Source organism: Salmo trutta, chromosome 9, assembly GCF_901001165.1.
Source record: "Salmo trutta chromosome 9, fSalTru1.1, whole genome shotgun sequence".
Lineage (NCBI taxonomy): Eukaryota > Metazoa > Chordata > Actinopteri > Salmoniformes > Salmonidae > Salmo > Salmo trutta.
The window spans coordinates 1623880-1647162 of NC_042965.1; the positions used below are offsets into that span (position 1 = coordinate 1623880).

General features: G+C 42.4%; 1 protein-coding gene across 6 annotated transcripts in view; it reads left to right on the top strand.

The window, feature by feature from the left end:
• Nucleotides 1-23283, top strand: part of LOC115199720 (semaphorin-6A) — a 95690-nt gene that overhangs the window by 34664 nt on the left and 37743 nt on the right. For all 6 annotated transcript variants that reach the window (XM_029762086.1, XM_029762090.1, XM_029762091.1 and 3 more), the window contains 6 exons: nucleotides 2344-2487; nucleotides 2915-3032; nucleotides 13525-13585; nucleotides 15819-15881; nucleotides 16367-16468; nucleotides 19228-19318. In XM_029762086.1, the coding sequence (XP_029617946.1) occupies nucleotides 2388-2487; nucleotides 2915-3032; nucleotides 13525-13585; nucleotides 15819-15881; nucleotides 16367-16468; nucleotides 19228-19318 (535 nt within the window). In that variant the 5' untranslated portion in view covers nucleotides 2344-2387. The remainder of the gene's footprint in view (nucleotides 1-2343; nucleotides 2488-2914; nucleotides 3033-13524; nucleotides 13586-15818; nucleotides 15882-16366; nucleotides 16469-19227; nucleotides 19319-23283) is intronic.

Below are 23283 nucleotides of genomic sequence, written 5' to 3' on the forward strand. Positions count from 1 at the left end.
TCTGCAGGTATTTCATTAAATCCCAGCCTCATCCTTGCCCATTAGACAACTCAATGGGTAGTGTAGGGTATGCTAAATATGAATGAGTAGGTGTTTAATGATAGACATGCCACACCTCAGGACGCTGAACAAGATAAACATGCGCAGGAGTTATGCTGTATTTTCATGGTGCCCTCTCATGAACGTTGTAGATGAAATACATGTCTGTTATTGTGTATGGTCGCCACATGTCCCTATCAAACGTGTTGATGCAACAGCAAAGATAATATTGTTAGGCTGGTAATATGTTTATGGAGGAATTTAAGGATGTTTGGGACTATAGTCTAAACCTGGATTGGCTGTGTTTTACTCACAGTGGAGCGGTAGTCATTCCTAGCTATGGCTAGAGCATGGCGCAATTTCTTCACTCTGAGAGGGTTCTCTTGTTGTTTAGTATCTGCTGCTGGCTCTCTGCCAGTATTGGTCTTGATTAGCCCGCCATTATGTTCCACAAAAACAAGAGACACTTTATAATTTAAAGTGTGTGTATAGGGTGTAAGCTTTCAGAATGTTCACGTGTATTAGTACTTACAGTAAGAAAAATACAGGACACCTCTATGCTTTGTTTGTGGTCGTTTTCAGCAGGGATTTTGAGGGATTCTATACTTCAACCCCCCATTTGGTTCGGAGGCAAAATAATAATTCACTCTGAAAGTTTGCACGTGTAATCATTCATCTCAGTCAGTAGTCAGAGGCGGAGAGATGTCGTCAAAAGAGCATTTGACACCAGGACTGAACAGACTGAAACAATTTAGTTGCCACAGTGACTGCAATTCAGCAAAGACCACATTCCCCTGGGTTTAGTCGTGTGTGTCGGAAGGTAATGAAAGGGCTTTGAAGAGCACGCTGTAGTTAAATAATTTTGTGCTCAATTTCTTTTCGCTATTATATGATGCCCTGTTGGATGGTTTTGATATGATGAAGAGATTGGTTGTGAATTGAGCTCCTCTGTCCTGTGAGATGATTTATGATGACTAAGATTAACTATCAAACATTCATTTGTCAGAAAGAACTGTCTGCAGTTAGGAGGCACAACAATGCCGCATTGTGCCCTGCAGTGTCTAAATTAGAAATGATAAAGCTGTTTTCTGGAACATCATAATCGATTCAGCTCCCATGTATCTTTTCATGGTATATTATTCAGTTAGAAATTCTGTGTTACTTTTCTGTTTGTTGTTTCTGTCGACTCCATTTGTCATTTACAATAGACAGTTCCATAGGAACACTGGCATGTCTCCTGCTCATCAATCAATTATTGCTCGACTTCCTGGTTAAGGTTCATGAAACAAAACAGCCCCCATAGTGGTATATGTGCAGAATCTCATATTGGTTTGAAAAAAGAAAATGCACAGGGCTAACAGAGATTCCAAGGGCTTATACCCAGGCCTGTCTATTGTTGTGCCAGCATGTCTATAAAGTAGGTGAGGTGAGGGAAAAAATAGCCTTAGCGAGAAGGAAATTCAACGACCAAGGTCGTTCCCTTGGTTTTATTTGTATTCTCCTCACTGTTAAAGTGAATCTTCCAGTGAATAATGTTTTCACTCTCTTTCTGAATGAGATTCACAGGAGCTTGGAGAGAACCCCCCCATCCTTCCCCCTCTCTCTCTCTCTCTCTCTCTCTCTCTCTCTCTCTCTCTCTCTCTCTCTCTCTCTCTCTCTCTTTCTATTTTCCTCTTTTTCTCCTCCAACAAACAATACAGAGCCAGTGAACAAATGTGCTGGGGATAAACAACTTTTATCATACAACCCCCCCAAAAAACATCTACCGTTTGGCTCAGGATAAAATGTCTCTGAATTAAATGCTTATACTTGATTAGATTAAGGCTGCAGTAATTGTCAGGGATGATTTATTGAGATAATTTGTTGCCACAACACACAAGAAACATCAGCATGGTCACGGGCTGTTGTAAATACAGTTAGCAATCAGGGGCCAACTCTTAGATACTAATAATTATGTACAAAAAAATGGTGCTGCCCTATTAAGTCTGCCCAGACACCAGGATCCAATCATAGAAGCTCTACAATTAATTCAGCATATTGGCCAGGATGCAGTCCAGTCGAACTACCACTCCTAATGCTGCTCAGTTAATCACAACAGGTCTACTTCATTAAGACCCGGCCTGCCATCGTTCTATGAATAATATTGCCCTGCTAATCCAATTGTTGTTTGATTGCTTGCAATGCAGCTCTCTTGATATATATATGTATATCTGACAGATTGCATCGCTATGAAAAACAGAAACAGCTAATTCAGATGCTGTATTTGTTCCATAATATTTTTTCTTCTCTGTCTTCTCTTTGCAGGCTAAAGTTAAGAAGTTATCGAGGAAGGAACCAGCAGTGCTACAATGAGGTCTGAGGCCTTGTTGCTGTATTTCACGCTACTGAAGATTGCCAGGGCTGGCTTCCCGGAAGACTCTGAGCCAATCAGTATTTCACATGGCAACTGTGAGTACCCCGAGCTGTTTCCAACTCCCCCCAAACACCCTGCTATCCAACTCCCCCCCCCCCCCCCCTTCACTCTGAGTGCTTTTGGAAGGTAGAATGTAGTTTGGTGCCCAGGGTATAAAAAAAATTAGGAGTTAAAGCAGAATTTGAAACGGAGCCCACCCTACATCAAAGGATAATCCTGTATTTTCCTGTTGGGGCTTTCATGTAGTGTGTGATAGTGTAAATACCATATGAGGCTAAGATAGGTTTATTGAGCTTTCTCTCTGTTTGGGTAGTCTCTATATTCCTCCCAGCCATGCATCCTCCAGCAACCTCAGAAAGATCTTTCTTTCTATCAGGATTTAAAAAAAAAACATATTGCCCTGTGTGGGGGGAGGGGGGGGTTGCTTCTGATATTTATTGTTTTTGTTCCCCCTCCTCACAGATACAAAGCAGTATCCGGCTTTCGTTGGACACAAACCTGGAAGAAACAATACACAACGGCACAAACTGGATATCCAGCTCATCATAATAATGAACCGAACGTTGTATATCGCTGCCAGGTCAGTTCCTGCCCTTTTTCTCGCAGGCCACTAGCTCTCATATCAGTTCCAGTTTTTGATATTCCCCACAAAGTCATATCAGATGAGATTTCAATGAATTGTGAATATGTGATGCTATTTTAATCCAATAATGTGAGGCCGTTCCTTGTGTAATGTCAGGTAATTTCATTGTACTGTATGTGAATGTTATTTTGATTTCATTATTGAAATGTATTTGGAGGAGGGCAGGGTGAAGTAACATATTAATAATAATAATAATTTTGTACATCCCATTTCTGTTTAAGTGTATACGCACACATAGAAATGGTATAAAATATAAAACCAAAACAAGATATGCCAGTTCAATTCAGTTAAAATCAACTAGATTCAAATCCACTGAATACAATTCCATTGATTTAATGTAAATCAATAAAATGTGTGTGTCGAAGAGACTTAAAAAAAGACACTGACTTAGCCAGACTGGTATCTTGCGGTAGACAGAGGTGCACAGCGGATAAACTATATTCTCTTTTAAGTATGATACTGTTGGTGGCTATTTCTCTTTGTATTAATCTTATTATTATAGTCTATCAGTCTTGCTGTAAAAGTCCTTCCAAGCACCTCAAAGAACTTTCTTGCAACCTTGTGGCCCCACTGAACACAGGCTATAAATAAAGGGTCTAGGCTGAAACTGAGGTTGTCTGACGGAGATGCCAGAGTCTGCATCAATAGTTTTCTCCATGGGGGAAGGATATTGATTTAATTTCATTGTGTATCATTCTTTTTCTGAAACTCAAATGTACTAGCTTGCTTGGACAGTGAAAAAAATAAAATAATAGACCTTACATGTTACAATGTGAACAAAGCCACAGCATTCTCCACTGCATTGGAGGATACAGATGATAGGGATCTGTGTCTTTTTTTGTATTGGCCTAATTACATAGTCGATTGATTGGATGCTTTTGAAAGCAACAATGGGTTGCTTTGTTTTCTGAAAGCGCGACAAAATAAGGGGCCATTGAAGCCTGGTTCCTAAGTAGCAGGACTGTTTAACACATCTGTGGTTCATTAAGGAGGTGTTGGGCGCTTTGGAGTCCTAGCCTTTGGTCTGACTGCTGCCTCCCACCTGCTCCATACCAGGCCTGGGAGAAATGAGAAAGGGAGGGTTTTATCATTGGGGGTGGTGTGAGGACAACAAGGTGTGTCTCTCACTAGCATATTTAAAGGAGACAGGAATTCCGACGGACACATGGCGAGGGGGGAATGTGACACAGGGATTGTTGGAATTGCTGTCGTTGAGAAGAGTAGATTGATTTTAACTGGGAGAAATGTTTGAATCGATAGAATTATGTCACCAAAGCAAAGTGGACATCGAGATTGCTGAGCGCAAACGAATATTAACAACTAGATGACCAACAGTATAAAGCACATAGTTGGATGGTCATTGCAAAAACAGAATTCAGAGTCAACAGGCCAACCGTACAAACAATACAATGAAAACTTTGCCTAATCAGATCTCAGCAGAGGCCCATAAATTGCCTTTACACAGGCAGCCCAATTCGGATAATTTTTCCACTAATTGTTACTCACCACCTGGATTCGGTCTTATGTAGCAAAATGTTGTATGTTTTTTTTTTTTTTTTTTTTTGGATAAAAGTAGAAACTCGGAGCTACAAAATGGTATATCATACATGCCATTTTTGAGGAACAAAGGGAAAGTATTTCTACTTTGAAAGTTGATACACTTGTAAACTCACTTTTGAGAAAAGGGCCTTTGAATGTTTTGGTACCTACTAGAGAGCTCTCCTTTGTCTGCACCCTTTCAGCATTGTTCACACCCTCTTAAGCCAGCCCCTACCCATCTCTTTAAGGATTCACATGAGGTCATGTGCTAAACAGTGAGTAGTGTAGTAAAGATTAAGACTAAAAGTGGCAGTAGCCTACAATAATAAAAGTTCCAGCAAAAAAATATTAGATGACGCTTACCCAGACACACTTGTCTAAATTTATATGAAAGAAATGCTTTAACTTCTTTCGGATTATTGGGACGCAAGCGTCCAACCTCGACAACATCCGGTGAAATTGCAGAGCGCGAAATTCAAAAAACAAAAGTAGTAATATTAAACAATCATATAAATACAAGTGTTATAGACCATTCTTTAGCTTAGAATCTTGGTAATTGAACCACTTTTTCCGATTTACAATAGGCTTTATGGCGAAAGCATAGCATTTGATCGTCTGAGGACAGCGCCTCACCCACTTCCTGAATTAACATGAATTCATAACCTGCACAGGTGTCACAAAACTCACAAATAGAGATAAAATAAATCACTTACCTTTGAAGATCTTCATCTTTTTGCAATCCAAAGGGTCCCAGTTACAATGAATGGTCATTTTGTTCGATAAAGTCCTTCTTTATTTCCCCAAAAAGTCAATTTAGTTGGCGCGCTTCATTCAATAATCCACCGGTTTCCCCTCGTTCAAAATGCATGCAAAATTAATCCCAAACGTTACCAATATACTTCCTCCAAACAAGTCAAACAACATTCCTAATCAGTCCTCAGGTACCCTAATATGTAAATAAACTATAAAATTTAAGACGGAAAATAGTATGTTCATTCCCGGAGATAAATAACCAAGTGCGCGCCCTCACCGGAGCGCGCCACAAACATTTTCCAACCAATCAGAGGCATAACTAAAGTCAGAAATAGCGAGAAAGATCTTCATCTTTGCAATCCAAAGGGTCCCAGTTACACAATGAATGGTCCTTTTGTTCGATAAATTCCTTCATTATATCCCAAAAATGTGCGTTTATTTGGCGCGTTTGATTAAGAAATACACCTGTTCAAACTCGCCCAACATGCCTACAAAGGAATCTGAAAAGTTACCTGTAAACTTCGTCCAAACAATTCAAACAACGTTTCTAATCCAACCTCAGCTAACCTAATATGTAAATAATTGATACAATTTAAGACTAAATAAACTGTGTTCAATACCGGAGAAAAAGAACGTGGAGCACTTGCCAAAAGACTAGAGTCCTTCTGAGGGATACTTCGAAACAATACGAATACTTCTTCATTTTTCAAAAAACAAGCATGAAACAATTTCTAAAGACTATTGACATCTAGTGGAAGCCATAGGAACTGCAATCTGGGTCCTAATTATTAGACTTTTCCATAGAAAAGCATTGAAAAGTCCAATGACCTCAAAAAATACATTCCTAGATGGATTGTCCTCGGGGTTTCGCCTGCCAAATCAGTTCTGTTATATGGAGTAAAAAGTACTGAATTTTCTTTACGAATGTAGTGAAGTGAAAGTTGCCAAGGTCTTCCCTGTGGCTCAGTTGGTAGAGCATGGTGTTTGCAACGCCAGCATGGTGTGTGCAACGCCAGGGTTGTGGGTTCGATTCCCAAGGGGGGCCAGTACAAAAACAAAAATGCATGAAATGAAATGTATGTATTCACTACTGTAAGTCACTCTGGATAAGAGTGTCTGCTAAATGACTAAAATGTAAATTAATAGTAAAGGAATGTACAGATACCACAAAATAATACTTAAGTAGTACATTAAAGTATTTACTTAAGTGCCTTCATACCAGTACATTAGGATACTTTATATACTGTTACACATGCACTTATCACATAATATTCCATGCAAACTGAATTGAAACCTGAGTGAGGTGCACATGTACATTACATAAACAGACGCATGTGCCATATATTTATGTGGTGGACACTTGATACGATCACATGATATTGATGTGGTATGTCACAAAATCATGTTACGAACACACATATCAATATTCATTTTATATATCAATATTTTGCTAAGTCTGGCTATGTGGATTGTCTCTACAGAAGGTGTGAACGGTACAGCCAAATGGTTACTTGCATAGTAGCAATATCAGAAATAGATAGTGTCAACACAAGTACAATATACAGTATGTACAAGAACAATATCAATAACGATATCAGTGATAGACGAGGTAGTTAAATGCATAGAATCAGGGATAAAGTGACTGAGAAGCAGGATAAACAAAAAATAGTAGCCGCAGTGTATGGCGTGTGTGTTAGGAGAGTGTCATGTGAATAGAGGCACTGCAGATAGTGCCGATGACTGGTCCGTCCAAACCACACATGAAGGGAATCTATATTCGGAGAGCCTGTTTCTGTCCTGCCCTTGACTTTGGTGCAGGGCATGTGATGTCCATAGCCTCTTCCGTCACAAAACTCCCTGAACTTCTCAAAAGGATAGTTTGTCAAGCTGCATCCAGGTGGTGATTTTACAGGAAGACCATCTACTTTTTTTTCACCTTTATTTAAGTGTGGCAAATCAGTTAAGAACAAATTCTTATTTTCAATGACAGCCTAGGAACAGTGGGTTAACTGCCTTGTTCATGGGCAGAACGACAGATTTGTTCCTTGTCAGCTCAGGGACTCAAACTTGCAAACTTTCAGTTACAAGTCCACCACTCTAACCACTAGGCTACGCTGCCGCCCTTCCTGTGGGAGGAAGGATGTCAGCATTATATCACTACACACAGTTCACACAGGTAATGTTAGCTACTGTAGCTAGCCAGACATCTAACGTCAGCTGGCTCGCTAACAGCAAGCTTTAACTAGCAATACAAACCGATTGTCATAGCTAGCTAAAGTTAACCAATAGGTTCAATGCTAGCTAGCAAATATTAGGCTAAAACTAGCGATGCAAAATGGCATTCTGAGAATACATCACTAACGTTACACACACCTCATACACATAAGCCGTTACACACACCTCATACACATTTTGTGAATGGTATAAATCCTTTTGGTTCTTGTTTTACGCTAGCAATAACACCACAAGCTCTTTTAGCAGCAGGACATGCAAACATATCCACCGCCAAAATTGTAATCTGGAGAAAAAACGTAATCTTTGGCAATGCTGGAGCTCCAGCATATGCTGTAATTGACATTATTTGGTATTTTTGGGAGTAGTTTTAAACAGTAATCTTGATTAGGTCATTCTCTTTAGTCATTTGTGGCTTGTAATATGTTAATTCTTCCATAATTATGCATTCAGTTTATGTCTGTTGTAGATTGGTTTAATATTCTGTATAATTTTCTCAATTCCTTTTTATTAAAGACATAATCCACATGCCAGGATATTACACGTTTGACTAGCTGTTAGTCTAATATCTTAGTGGGAAGAAAACCAAATATTTTACTTTTAAGTAATATCTTTTTAGTGTATTTTATTTTTTATTTATTTAACCTTTATTTAACTAGGCAAGTCAGTTAAGAACAATTTGTGTCATAGGCCTATCTAGTAATTCTCATGGTGATGAACAATGACATTATGAGATAGCTGTAATATTTGTCTGCTTTAATTGACCATATTTCTAAGCTAAAGTATGCATACATCAATGTTGTCATGAATTCTAATAAATTAATGTCACCACCCAGTGAGCACAAGATGTTGAAAATACATATTTTCACGTCTTTTCAACCCAAAAAATGTATGTTCAGGGCAGTCTGGCTCCTTCTGTGCACTGCCCATACTCAGCCTGGCATGGGTTGTCATAGGCCTACTCCCTGCTGTATGTTGAGTGTGTTCTTGTGGTGCTGCTGTGTGGGCGTGTGTTTGCTAGCCCTGTCCAGGGCCGACTCTGTGATCAGAGGAAGAGCAGACACTGAGGCTTAGCCCGGACTTAAGCTCTGTCCTGGTGTCTGCCCGCAGAGACGATCAACCGACCACTGCTAGCCTGCCAATAGCAGCCAGCAGGTACCCCAAGACCCAGGTCATGCCGCATGCTGGGCATAGTCACCATTCCCTGCCCTCAACTCCCGCTAACCATGGCAACGGCACCCACCCTCTGTTTACGCCCCTCAATAAGGGTGGGAATGGGAAAGTCTGCCTGCGTGCATGTGAAAGCATATCCCCGGTCCTCCTGAAAACCCTAGGTCTCTTTGGGCTGCCCCACTGGAGGCGCATGGGTCTCAATTACTCTAGTCACCATCAAATCCTGTTAAAGCCCGTTAATGACGCGGATTACACTTCCTCTGCCTCTCAGAACCAGGCCGTAATTTTTTCCACTGCAGTGTTCTGCCTGTACAAAATGTAAATAAGACTCGGCCAAAAGGACAGCCAGAAAATACTCAATGAGGCTCCTCTTTAAGCCACTCCTGAGTGTAATGGTGCCCATTTTGCCTCTCTACCCTCCCATGCACTTGTGTTGGGATGTGAGCGAAACAATGTACAATGCCCCCCTACCACACATGATCTAGTTATGAAGAGGGTGGAATATGGGGAGGGGGTGGGGGGGTTCCATTTGGAGGCGATAGGTGTGGGATGCATACTAATCAGGGCCCCCTTTCTGCCATCCGAGCGCGAGATTGTTTCACAAAGGGTCACCAGATGGAACGCACTGGCCTGCAGTTCCCCCAGAAGAAATGGGGTGTTATGAAAACGACATTCCCTAGCACAAAGCCCCTCTGTTCTCATGGTTCGATGTCCAAGTCCTCCTCTTTCCCCCTAGACCCACCAAAGCGTTACTTTCAACTTTCAATGTTTAGAGCCGTGCGGATATTTACATACCTTCCATCCAACTCACATTCTTATGCCCCTATTTTCGGGAAGTACAGAGCCCACTCCGCAGTAATTAATTTCACATAAAAAACGGGTTGTGCGAGCCCTGAATGCTGATTGGCTGAAAGCCGTGGTACTGTATATCAGACCGTATAACATGGGTATGACAAACAATGGCTATTTACTGGTCTAGTTACATTGGTAACCAGTTCATAATAGCAATAAGGCACCTCGGGGGTTTGTGGTATATGGCCAATATACTACGGCTAATATACTGTACCATGGAAATTTACAAGATGTATTTTAGAAGTTACACTACCACATAGAGCGCAGTGGAGATGAGAGGCGATCTGACCTGCTGTATATTTAAGAGCTCGACCATATCTTTTAGTGGAGGAATGGAGGCCAGCAGGAAATGAATGGGGACTTGATCTGACATGAGCCCAGGTGCAGACAGTGTTTGACTGCTGGTGTTGACACAGAGACAGCTCCAGCATTGTCCTGCCAGGATGTTTGCATGACGCATGGCTTGGCTCTGTCTTATCTCTGCTGGAGCTCTGCTCTGATTCGACTGCTGGAATCACTAGGCTCTGAAACACTGGCCACATCAACAGGAGGGAGCAAATGATTGGAAATATGGACTTTTTGGAACAATGTCTCCAATTTGGATCAATTAGGCAAAGCATGTGGTGGAGAGAGAATCCAGAGAATCTTAATGAAGAACATTTTGAGGAGGATGTCTGTGGCCCGAGCTTGAATCAAATTTTTGTCGCAGCTGTGCAGTGCAATTAATTGCCAGTGCAGATAAGACTGAACTTTCTCCCAGAAAGAAGATACTTTTGTATATATAGTGTATGTGGACACCCCTTCAAATTAGTGGATTTGTCTTTCTGCAACACCTGTTACGGACAGGTGTATAAAATCGAGCACACAGCCATGCAATTTCCATAGACACACATTGGCAGTAGAATGGCCTTAATGAAGAGCTCAGTGACTTTCTAGTGGCACCGTCATAGGATGCCACCGTAAAAATCATCTGTCCTCGGTTGTAACACTCACTACCGAGTTCCAAACTGCCTCTGTAAGCAACGTCAGCACAAGAACTGTTCGTCGGGAGCTTCATGTAATGGGTTTCCATGGCCGAGCAGCTGCACACAAGCCTAAGATCACTGTGCGCAATGCCAAGCGTTGGCTGGAGTAGTGTAAAGCTCGCCGCCATTGGTCTATGTAGCAGTGGAAATGCGTTCTCTGGAGTGATGAATCACGTTTCACAATTTGGCATTCCGATGAACGAGAACACTACCTGCCCTGAATGCATCGTGCCAACTGAAAAGTTTGGTGGGGGAGGAATAATGGTCTCAGGCTGTTTTTCATGGTTTGGGCTAGGCCCCTTAGTTCCAGTGAAGGGAAATCTTAATGCTACATCATGCAATGAAATTCTAGACAATTCTGTGCTTCCTACTTTGTGACAACAGTTCATGACAATGCCCTTGTGCACAAAGCAAGGTCGATGCAGAAGAACTTGACTGGCCTGCACAGATTTCTGACCTAAACCCCATTGAACACCTTTGGGATGAATTGGAACGCCAACTGTAAGCCAGGCCTAATCAGCCCAACATCAGTGCCTGACCTCACTAATGTCCTTGTGGCTGAATGGAAACAAGTCCCTGCAGCAATGTTCCAACATCTAGTGGAAAGCCTTCCCAGAAGAGTGGAGGCTGTTTTGGCAGCAAAGGGGGTACCATCTCCATATTAATTCCCATGATTTTGGAATGAGATGTTCAACGAGCAGGTGTCCACATACTTTTGGTAATGTAGTGTAGTTTCATTGCAACTGTCTCAGCCCAGAGAGAGAGAGAGAGGGTGGAGCTTCTCCAAATGCTAAGCTCTCAAGATTAACTATTCAATTTACGACATAGTGCTGATAACATAACTTAGTCAGGTTTTATCCTCTTGGACAGGTATTCCCAAACTGGGGTTAGGTTTAGGGTTAGGCTGATTCCCATTTTTTTTTTAATATATATTTAAAAAATATATATTTTTGTTAAAAGAAATTGCTTCACATTTTCAAACAGTCCATTTATATTTTTCAACGGTGCTATACATTTGGGTGAGTTTTTTTTCTTGCCTGAGTAGCCTCCTTTCACTGCCAAAAATAAAATTAAACCATCTAGTGTTCAACAAATGAACAACACAATGTCAAATACAGGTAGCCTAGTCAAATAATTAACATCCAATCACATTAACCGAGTTTCTCACACGACTGGCCTATCTGGGTGATGTTTTTCTCACCTGAATGATCTGAGTTTACGATTACAGGGACTCTCCACAACTATATTCAATGTGCGGGACAAAATTGAGGCTATGATTAAGAAGTTGGAGCTCTTCTCTGTCTGCATTAACAAGGACAACACACAGGTCTTTCCATCATTGTATGATTTTTTTGTGTGCAAATGAACTCAAGCTTACAGACAATGTCAAATGTGATATAGCTAAGCACCTGAGTGAGTAGGTTGCGCAATTACGCAGGTACTTTCTCAAAACGGATGACACAAACAACTGGATTCGTTATCCCTATCATGCCCTGCCTCCAGTCCACTTACCGATATCTGAACAAGAGACCTCATCAAAATTGCAACAAGCGGTTCTGTGAAAATGTTATTTAATCAGAAGACACTGCCAGATTTCTGGATTGGGCTGTGCTCAGAGTATCCTGCCTTGGCAAATCGCGCTGTTAAGACACTGATGCCCTTTGCAACCACATACCTACGTATGTGAGAGTGGATTCTTGGCCCTCACTAGCATGAAAACTAAATACAGGCACAGACTGTGTGGAAAATGATTTAAGACTGAGACTCTCTCCAATACAACCCAACATTGCAGAGTTATGTGCATCTTTTCAAGCACACCCTTCTCATTAACCTGTGGTGAGTTATTCACAATTTTCGATAAACAAATAAGGTTTTATATGTAAGATGGTTAAATAAAGAGCAAATGATTGACTATTACTGTATTATTATTTGTGCCCTGGTCCTATAAGAGCTCTTTATCACTTCCCACGAGCCGCGTTGTGACAAAAACTCACACTCATTCTTATGTGTAATAAATGTATCGTATAGCGTGTGTGTGGCAGGCTTACAATGATGGCAAAAAACAACATTTGAGAGTGCGCTGACCCTGGTGCTAGAGGTGGTACACGGCTGGAGGTTGAACATTTGAAGGGGTACGGGGCTATAAAAAAAATTGGGTACCACTGATCTAGGAGATGCCGGAGCCCCAGGAAACTCATATAAGTGGATTCATTTCAGAATTGCTTTTCCTCCAGACTCCAGCAAACTTCTGTGCAGGTTGGGAGTCATAATTAAAGCCCAAGTCAGACAGTGTCTGTTACAGAATTTGATTAAAACTACATTCACACAGTCATCTCAAAAAAATGAATCTCAAAAGTGGTTACAGCGTTAAGCACGGTCACCTTTCCCTCCACAAACAAGCGTGTCAATCACTCTCAGAGCCTTTCTTCATGGTCAGTAAACACAGTCTGGCAGAAAGGTAGTTAACTCCTGAGTTTATGTGTTCCATATGCGGGTAGGAAAGTCTGTATTACCAGTGAAACACATAGGTCTTGTCTGCGCTTTAATGAGTGTTAGTATAGATTTCCTATGGCTGAACATAATGCTTAATTGACCTGAACAGCATAGAGTGACTTGGCAACCCCCCCACCCCCCACAAACCTTTCCCATGAACAAAGAGGCTTTTGTCTGGGCGGCAGCAGCACTGTCAACTTTTGTTGACTGCTTCTGTCTGACAGAGTAAATAGCCCCTTTGTATATTGTTATTTTTTTCCAGTTTGAACAAAGTTTAGACAAATATGAACCGTTTAAGATTTACTGGTGGAGAAATGGTTGAATTGTTGTTGTTGAGTGCCTGTCTATTTCCTCTCTTTCAGGGATCACATATACGCACTGGATACAGACACCGCCAACTCCGAGGAGATCTTTTTCAGCAAGGTGAGTATTTTTTCGGGAAGACGTGTTGTTCTGCGCCGTCCTCCGGTTGACCGTACCGAACACTCGCCTAATTACCTGGCGGGCCGTCCTGTCCAGTCCCGCTCCAGCAGCTTGTCTGGCGTGAGACACTGCAACGCTGTGACCCCACTAAGCACGTTATCCTATCAGGCACCAACCCACATGCGTCATTGCTAGTCAGCGGGACGGGGCCAAGAGAGAAACCTGGGATTTATGGACATACAGTGGGGAGAACAAGTATTTGATACACTGCCGATTTTGCAGGTTTTCCTACTTACAAAGCATGTAGAGGTTTGTAATTTTTTTCATAGGTACACTTCAACTGTGAGACATGGAATCTAAAACAAAAATCCAGAAAATCACATTGTATAATTTTTAAGTAATTAATTTGCATTTTATTGCATGACATAAGTATTTGATCACCTACCAACCAGTAAGAATTCCGGCTCTCACAGACCTGTTAGTTTTTCTTTAAGAAGCCCTCCTGTTCTCCACTCATTACCTGTATTAACTGCACCTGTTTGAACTCGTTACCTGTATGAAAGACACCTGTCCACACACTCATCAAACAGACTCCAACCTCTCCACAATGGCCAAGACCAGAGAGCTGTGTAAGGACATCAGGGATACATTTGTAGACCTGCACAAGGCTGGGATGGGCTACAGGACAATAGGCAAGCAGCTTGGTGAGAAGGCAACAACTGTTGGCGCAATTATTTGAAAATGGAAGAAGTTCAAGATGACGGTCAATCACCCTCGGTCTGGGGCTCCATGCAAGATCTCACCTCGTGGGGTATCAATGATCATGAGGAAGGTGAGGGATCAGCCCAGAACTACACAGAAGGACCTGGTCAATGACCTGAAGAGAGCTGGGACCACAGTCTCAAAGAAAACCATTAGTAACACACTACGCCGTCATGGATTAAAATCCTGCAGCACACGCAAGGTCCCCCTGCTCAAGCCAGCGCATGTCCAGGCCCGTCTGAAGTTTGCCAATGACCATCTGGATGATCCAGAGGAGGAATGGGAGAAGGTCATGTGGTCTGATGAGACAAAAATATAGCTTTTTGGTCTAAACTCCACTCGCCGTGTTTGGAGGAAGAAGAAGGATGAGTACAACCCCAAGAACACCATCCCAACCGTGAAGCATGGAGGTGGAAACATCATTCTTTGGGGATGCTTTTCTGCAAAGGGGACAGGACGACTGCACCATATTGAGGGGAGGATGGATGGGGCCATGTTTCGCGAGATCTTGGCCAACAACCTCCTTCCCTCAGTAAGAGCATTGAAGATGGGTCGTGGCTGGGTCTTCCAGCATGACAAAGACCCGAAACACACAGCCAGGGCAACTAAGGAGTGGCTCCGTAAGAAGCATCTCAAGGTCCTGGAGTGGCCTAGCCAGTCTCCAGACCTGAACCTAATAGAAAATCTTTGGAGGGAGCTGAAAGTCCGTATTGCCCAGCGACAGCCCCGAAACCTGATGGATCTGGAGATGGTCTGTATGGAGGAGTGGGCCAAAATCCCTGCTGCAGTGTGTGCAAACCTGGTCAAGAACTACAGGAAACGTATGATCTCTGTAATTGCAAACAAAGGGTTCTGTACCAAATATTAAGTTCTGTTTTTCTGATGTATCAAATACTTATGTCATGCAATAAAATGCAAATTAATTATTTAAAAATCATACAATGTGATTTTCTAGATTTTTGTTTTAGATTCCGTCTCTCACAGTTGAAGTGTACCTATGATAAAAATTACAGACCTCTACGTGCTTTGTAAGTAGGAAAACCTGCAAAATCGGCAGTGTATCAAATACTTGTTCTCCCCACTGTATGTAACATCCCCCAACCTCCAACCTCAGTGTCTCCTCTGTGTTTGTGTGATCCACCTAGTTGTGGCAAATAATAAGAGCAAGCCGGAATCTGAGACAGAGAGATTGATCACCGAGAGCCTGTTTAGCAGTAGTCTTTAATCAGTGGCCAGGCTCCAAACACTAACACTGTACTGTAGCTGTAGTAGAGGCTACTCTGCTGTGGAATGGCAGCTCGCTGGCTTCAGAGCAGCCTTGAGAGGACCCACTGGGCACAAGCAGAGTGCAGCCAATCGTGCGAGGTGACTGCCTGGTGCTCCGGGCTGGGCTCTGGCTCTCTTGAGGAATGATGACCACGGTAACTAAGCAGAGATCTCAATTGATTCCCCATCAATTTACTCTCCACAGAAACTGACATGGAAGTCCAGACAGGCAGATGTGGACACCTGCCGAATGAAGGGGAAGCACAAGGTACAGACTACTGATCTACTTATTCTCCCTCTCCTCAATGTACTGAATGTCACAGAATACATAATAATAACTAGGGCCAGGAGGTTTTCTTGACCGTGGGACCTTACCAGGAAAATGCAAGTGCATATTCATTTAAACCTACTTATGTCATCTCAGAATGCCTTGCTGTTTCAAATGCTTCTATATGAATACTCTATCGTGAAATGAATATTTACCTGTTATTTTTTTATTATGGCATGGACAAATCCACCCATTTCCTTTATTGTGTAATTCATGTTATTGTGCATGTTTTTGTTTTCCGTGCATTTGACATTCTCATAAAATAATATACTGTACAGTTAATAGCATTCCATGAACATAAACTAGTCGGTCGCCATCATTCATTTCTTTGAACGTAGCTGTCAATGTCGTTTCGCTCTAGTTTCTATTCAGCACAAGAATGGATCAGTCACAATTAACATTTTTTTCTCCCTTTTCAACCCAAGGATGAATGTCACAATTTCATCAAGGTCCTCCTGCAGCAAAACGATGACACCTTGTTTGTATGCGGAACAAATGCTTTCAACCCCTCCTGTCGAACTTACAAGGTACAGCTCGCATTGCTCACTACTACCCATGCTCTGACTTCACCTGTTAAGAATATGCTACACACACAGGGCTGTATTTCACCAATATGGGTACAACGTAAAGGAGAAGAGTTGTGGAGAGATGGACATTGATGGATTACTTTCAAAAGCCCATGTCAGATCTGTCTCTTTTTCTACGTGTAGTTTGTCATGTTTGATTTAAAAGCAGGTAAACCTAGGCTGACATAGTCATAGCAGTTATATTGAAATATGATGCTCTAATCAAGACAGGCGGCCACCACGGTTGTCAAGGCATTTTTGGAATAGTTTCAAGATTTTGCTTTGGCTTTGGCTTTGGCTTTGGCAGAATTATTAAGCCTGTCTTCTTTAGAGAGGAGCACCATCTGATTAAGGCAGCCCCCCGCCACCTCTCTGAATCAGAGGGTTTGGGTTAAATGCGGAAGACACATTTCAGTTGAATGCATTCACTTGACTAGGTATCCCCCTTTCCCCTTATATGTCATCCTTAGGAAAGATATCTCTAGAAGGCAGTTGTTGTTGGCATGTTGGGAAATAAATTGGTGCCACAGTAGACTTGATTTGACGGTGTTGTTGGGGATCAGGGATTTGTTGTTTATCGCGAGGTATGTTTACCGCTGAACAAGACTCTTTGCTTCATTGGGTTTTTGGTCTCAACGAAGCACAGAAAAGGCTTGTGTTCTCACTTGAGCATTCTTTAGAGAATGCAGAATTTATGCCCAAATTTTATAGGCATGGTTAGTTTTACAGTTCCTCTGCTCCCATTTCAGACCCTTTTAATTGTTATTACTGGTATATTGTCTGCGGAAAGCTGACATCCTCACTGACATACCGTAACACTTAACGAGTGGCGCTGTAAAATGTGTAAACGTTATGGGGAAGAGGTGAAATGAACAGGCTGTGCCTGTTGGCTGAGGCCATTGCCAGGCTCTCCCAGCCGACCGATTCCAGGCTTTTGAGGTGCGTCCACTCCTCAATGCTCAGCCTGGTTTTGATCGAGGGGGAGAGAGTATGTGTGCGCATGCATCCACCTTGGCCACAGTTTGCCTCACCATCTCGCCGACCTGGCAGGCCTGAAAAGAGCTTCTGTTTCGGGGCCAACCTCGTCCCACATTAATCAGAGCCACGGGGAGGGGGGAGGGCTATACAAATGTTGCTGTCGACGGCAGCAACACCCCACACCCTTCCCCACACTCCTGAGGGACGCTCAGACAGACACCTTGGCAGCCATGGGCCGCTCCCCTGAGCTAAGGTCCAGCTCGCTTTGTGTAATAAAGCCTCCCTCCCTAGCTGCCTGATATTCTATGGGTGTCCATTGCGTCACATGTTGCTGGGCGGAGCAGGGGAACAGTCCTGAGAAGGCCCAGGTGATATAGATCAGCCATGGTGTAAAGCCTCAGCCTCAGCCCTAGCCCGACAGGCAGCAGAGAAATGGAGTGTGACTGTCTCAGCGGGAGAGTCATTGCACTGAAATTGTGCACACTATGATTTCCCATAGCAGTGATAAACCCTATAGGATAGCAACATAGACATGCAACGACTTACAAGGCCCCTTTCCACTGTGGAAGCAACCACCTGAAGGCCATGCTAGAGATGTCTGTATTTTCTATTTGTATTATAAATGTTCATATCGGGGCCTTAATTATTGAGTTAATGAATTAATTTATATCCTCAAGGTTAGGTATAGCTTTCCATGTTTCTAATTGTTTATGGAAAAATCAAAGAATGTCTTCAGGAGCAAGAACATCATTGTGTATCCCTTTTCTCCTTGCTGTTTGATAGTGGATTGACCTCATATATCTCCCAACTGCCTTGGAGTCTCTTCCTCCTATTCAAACTGCAGGAATATATCACTGACAGAGAGCCAAGCCTACAGTAGACAGAGGTCATTGCCACTGTGAAATTAAACAGGCAGAAGGGGGGCCTCCCTCCCTCCACCAATGCTGCAGCAGAACCCAGTCCAAGTAACAGACAGTCCAAGAGACTCAGGCATAGTGCCTCAACACCCACAGTGACAGCATAGTGCATCAACACCCACAGTGATACAGCTGAAATGAGTGCCCTCAGACTAGCTACGCCATATCTTTAATAGAAAATAAATGTAATTGCAATTTCCTGTCTCAAAAAATGTGTATCCTTTTAATGGGTCTCTGTTTATTCATATCTTGATAGCCGAGAGAAAAATCCACTGCTGGTGTTAGTTGTCTTAATAAAAGGTCACGAGTAATTTTCACTGCCAAAACAGCTTCATCTATTTCTCTGGCAGGGTTTTCTGCACTTAGTGAGTGTGTGTGACCTTTTTAGTGGGCAGATGATAGCTGTTTCCACCGAGACAGGAATAGAAAATAAAATGACCTGTTTAGAGACAAAAAAGGGCAGTGTAAGCACTTCGCCTTTCTTGGCAAGCTGCAGTCTTTGTCAAGAGTATGCTAACTTTGTTAGCTTTGTTAGCATACAGTGATCTTGACCTATGCCCCGTATGAAAGACTCATGCCTACTGGGGATGACACGGGCACCCATGGGGGAGGTAACTGACCTTTCACCCGGATATGATACTCAGCCACTGCCACTACTGCTGCAATGTTGTGTGGAATATGGTGCCATATTTAACACAATAACATCATTTTCCAATGAGGATAGGGTTGGGTTATGGTTTGGATGGGTTGGGTTGGGATGGGATGGGGTGACTGGTAGCTTTTGGGTGGATTTTCCTCTGACCTTCTTCCCTTCCCCCACTGCAGATGGACACCATGGAACATCTAGGGGAGGAGATCAGTGGGATGGCACGGTGCCCATACGATGCCAAACACTCTAACATCGCCCTGTTTGCGGGTGAGAGACCATAACTAATTTGTTACTGGAATGTGGATGTGGCCTGGGAAAATATAGGGTACACTTTAGCCTAAAGACGTAGCCTTTTAAAGCTTGTATTACCACATCAATATGAGTGCAATATATATATATATATATATATATATATATATATATATATATATATATATATATATATATATATATATATTATGTTGAGTGTGTAATGTACTGTGTTTATTTTGTATACAGCAGTACCAGTGGCGATCAGTGCCTTTTAATATGAGGGAGGAATATTGTTTTTTCATGAGCGTGGCCTTATTTCTATTACAGCATATTGGATGACTTTCATTCATATTCCATTCACCCAGTTCAATGTAACAGCGATAGGTTTAGGCTACTACATGATACTCAAATTTTCTCTATACCCATCATGAGGTTGCTACCAGTGGCGGTTCTAGACCATTTCAACTGGGAGGGCCAAGCTGGGGCCAGTTGTACTGTTAGAGGGGCCAGTTACATTAGACGTTATTGTTGTCATATCGTTTTCTTCACTGCATTGCAGGCATTAGCAGGCAAAATACCATGTTCATAATCATTAGTGTTCCGCGTTGCCACTGTCTAATAACGGATGTAAAAAAAGAACGATAGCAAAAATTTGTTATGTAAAAATTATTTCATACTCCACATTTAGGGGGGCCACAAGGGGGTCCAAAATTGTTGTCACAAGGGCACTGGCCTCCCTGAATAGACCTCAGATCACACGTAAACACATTTTACTTTGATAGCAGCCACTTTGTATTCCTTGCCGCATCTATGCGCTATACTCCGCTCACCTCTTCCCTTCGCTCACCTCTTCCCTGCGCTCAACTCTTCCCTTGCCATACTTGTGTGACAAGGCGAAAAAACCTTTCCAAGCCAAATCGCTACACACAGCCTACATGTTGTCACCATATTAGCTAAAGTAACGTCATAGTCAGCATAGCTAATAGAACTAACACGTTTGTAAACCCGCTACAATCATGCAGTAACGTTAGTGTACAGTCAGTAAGCAGTTACACTGGCGGGCCCCGGTGGCAATAAATTAGTAATACCAAAAGCTTACCTGTCACGTCCTGACCAGTGAAAAGGGTCATTTGCCATAGTAGAATGGTCAGGGCGTGGCAGGGGGGTTGTTTTGTGTGTTTTGGGGTTTTTTGGTTCTAGGGGAATTTGTTCTAGTTTTCTATTTCTATGTTTCTTTTTCCATGTTTGGCCGAGTATGGTTTCCAATCAGAGGCAGGTGTCTTTCGTTGTCTCTGATTGAAAGTCATACTTAGGCAGCCTGTTTTCCTTTGGGTTTTGTGGGTGGTTATTTACCGTTTAGTTATTGTACCTGACGGAACTGTTGGTCGTTTGTTATTTTGTAAAGTGTTTCTCATTAATGTATCAAGAATGAGCACTATTCACGCTGCGCCTTGGTCTGTTCAATACGATGCCGGTGACATTACCTTGACTTGGAAGAGTTCCAGTGTTGTGTTGGAAAGTCATAGCCAGCTAGCTAACATAGTATCCCTCTGTTTGAGCAGGGTGTTTCAGTAGGCTAAACTAGCTAGCTGCATTTGCTAGCTAAGTAAGTGAAACTGAGAAAAAAATGACACTCTCTATTTCTCTCTTGCTTCTCCTTCATTTTGGAAGATATTAATTTGTTAAAAACTGTTCACCTATTGTCTTTCTCTCTTTGAGTCAACTACTCACCAAATTTCATACACTGCAGTGCTAGCTAGCTGTAGCTTATGCTTTCAGTACTAGATTAATTCTCTGATCCTTTGATTGGGTGGACAACATGTCAGTTCATACTGAAAAGCTCTGATAGGTTGGAGGACGTCCTCAAAGTCATAATTACTGTGTAAATCTATGGAAGGGAGTGAGAACCATGAGCCTCTTAGGTTTTGTATTGAAGTCAATGTACCCAGAGGAGAACAGAAGCTAGCTGTCCTCCGGCTACAATACCTTTGCAAATAAATTATTTGGTGACGTGATTATATTTTGTATAGGTTTAGCTAAAAAAGAGAACTTTTTAAATGTTTAGCAATTTAAATTTTTATGAAATTCACTGAGGAGGATGGTCCTCCCCTTCCTCCTCTGAGGAGCCTCCACTGAGCAGTACTTTGTATCTAAGACAACTTTCCTCTCGGGGACATTAAAGTTCTTCATATTCTATCCAAAACTAAGAGAAATGAAACCACTTGTATGAATGCTAGGTCAAGAATGTGTATTTATTTACAATGTATCAATATGGCTCACAGTAATTACTTAAATGTATTAGGCAAATGTTCCTTTACTCTTAGTCATTAAATATTAGCTAGATAGGAGAATCTTTCTCTATTTTAATGCAAGGTTGCATTAGGTATACTATCGTTCATTTAATACTTTGCGGCCCATTTTGATATCAATATACTAACTATGTCAGGAATAAGTGGCAGTCTGTTACATGCTGTTGAACAAATTGTTGAACTCTGGGCCACATTTGTTCCGTGTTTCTGGGAAGACTCTTTTGCTTGGCAGATGTAGATTGTGGGCAGCTTGTAAACACAATAAGTGGTTTTGCACCCCCCAAAAATTGAATCTTCTCCCGAATGTGGGGATTTAAAATGAATCAAAAAGACGAAACCCCAAATGAGTCAGATTTCCATTGGTGGGTTACAACTCCTCCAACCGAGGAGCTGTTAGTGATTCATTCCCATTGATATTCACTGTGAACCGATTTATGAGGTTTTTGTTCAATTCAACCTGGTCTCAGGGCATTTCATATTATTCTGTATGTAAATCCAAGACCCTCCATTTAGTATGATATGTTACGTTTTGTATGGTACTGTATGTAATAATTTCTGGATGTCCATCACTCATTTTGATATGTTACGAATTGCAATTCGTATTATACATTATATATAAACTCAGCAAAAAAAGAAATGTCCTCTCACTGTAAACTGCGTTTATTTTCAACAAACTTAACATGTGGAAATATTTGTATGAACATAAGATTCAACAGCTGAGACATAAACTGAACAAGTTCCACAGACATGTGACTAACAGAAATTGAATAATGTGTCCCAGAACAAAGGGGGGGTCAAAAACAAAAGTAACAGTCAGTATCTGGTGTGGCCACCAGCTGCATTAAGTACTGCAGTGCATCTCCTCCTCATGGACTTTACCAGATTTGGCAGTTCTTGCTGTGAGATGTTTCCCCACTCTTGGCATTGTCCCTAGCCCTCACCCTCCGATCCAACAGGTCCCAGACGTGCTCAATGGGATTGAGATCTGGGCTCTTCGCTGGCCATGTCAGAACACTGACATTCCTGTATTGCAGGAAATCACTCACAGAACGAGCAGTATGGCTGGTGGCATTGTCATGCTGGAGGGTCAGGTCAGAATGATCCTGCAGGAAGGGTACCACATGAGGCAGGAGGATGTCTTCCCTGTAACACACAGCATTGAGATTGCCTGCAATGACATCAAGCTCAGTCCGATGATGCTGTGACACACCGCCCCAGACCCCTCCTACAAATCGATCCCACTCCAGAGTCCAGGCCTCGGTGTAACGCTCATGCCTTCGACGATAAACGCGAATTCGACCATCACCCCCGTGGAGACAAAACCGCGACTCGTCAGTGAAGAGCACTTTTTGCCAGTACTGTCTGATCCAGCGACAGTGCCCATAGGTTACGTTGTTGTTGATGTCTGGTGAGGCCTACAAGCCCTCAGTCCAGCCTCTCTCAGCCTATTGCGGACAGTCTGAGCACTGATGGAGGGACTGTGCATTCCTGGTGTAACTCGGGCAGTTGTTGTTGCCATCCTGTACCTGTCCCGCAGGTGTGATGTTCGGATGTACCAATCCTGTGCAGGTGTTGTTACACGTGGTCTGCCACTGCGAGGACGATCAGCTGTCCATCCTGTCTCCCTGTAGCGCTGTCTTAGACGTCTCACTGTACGGACATCGCAATTTA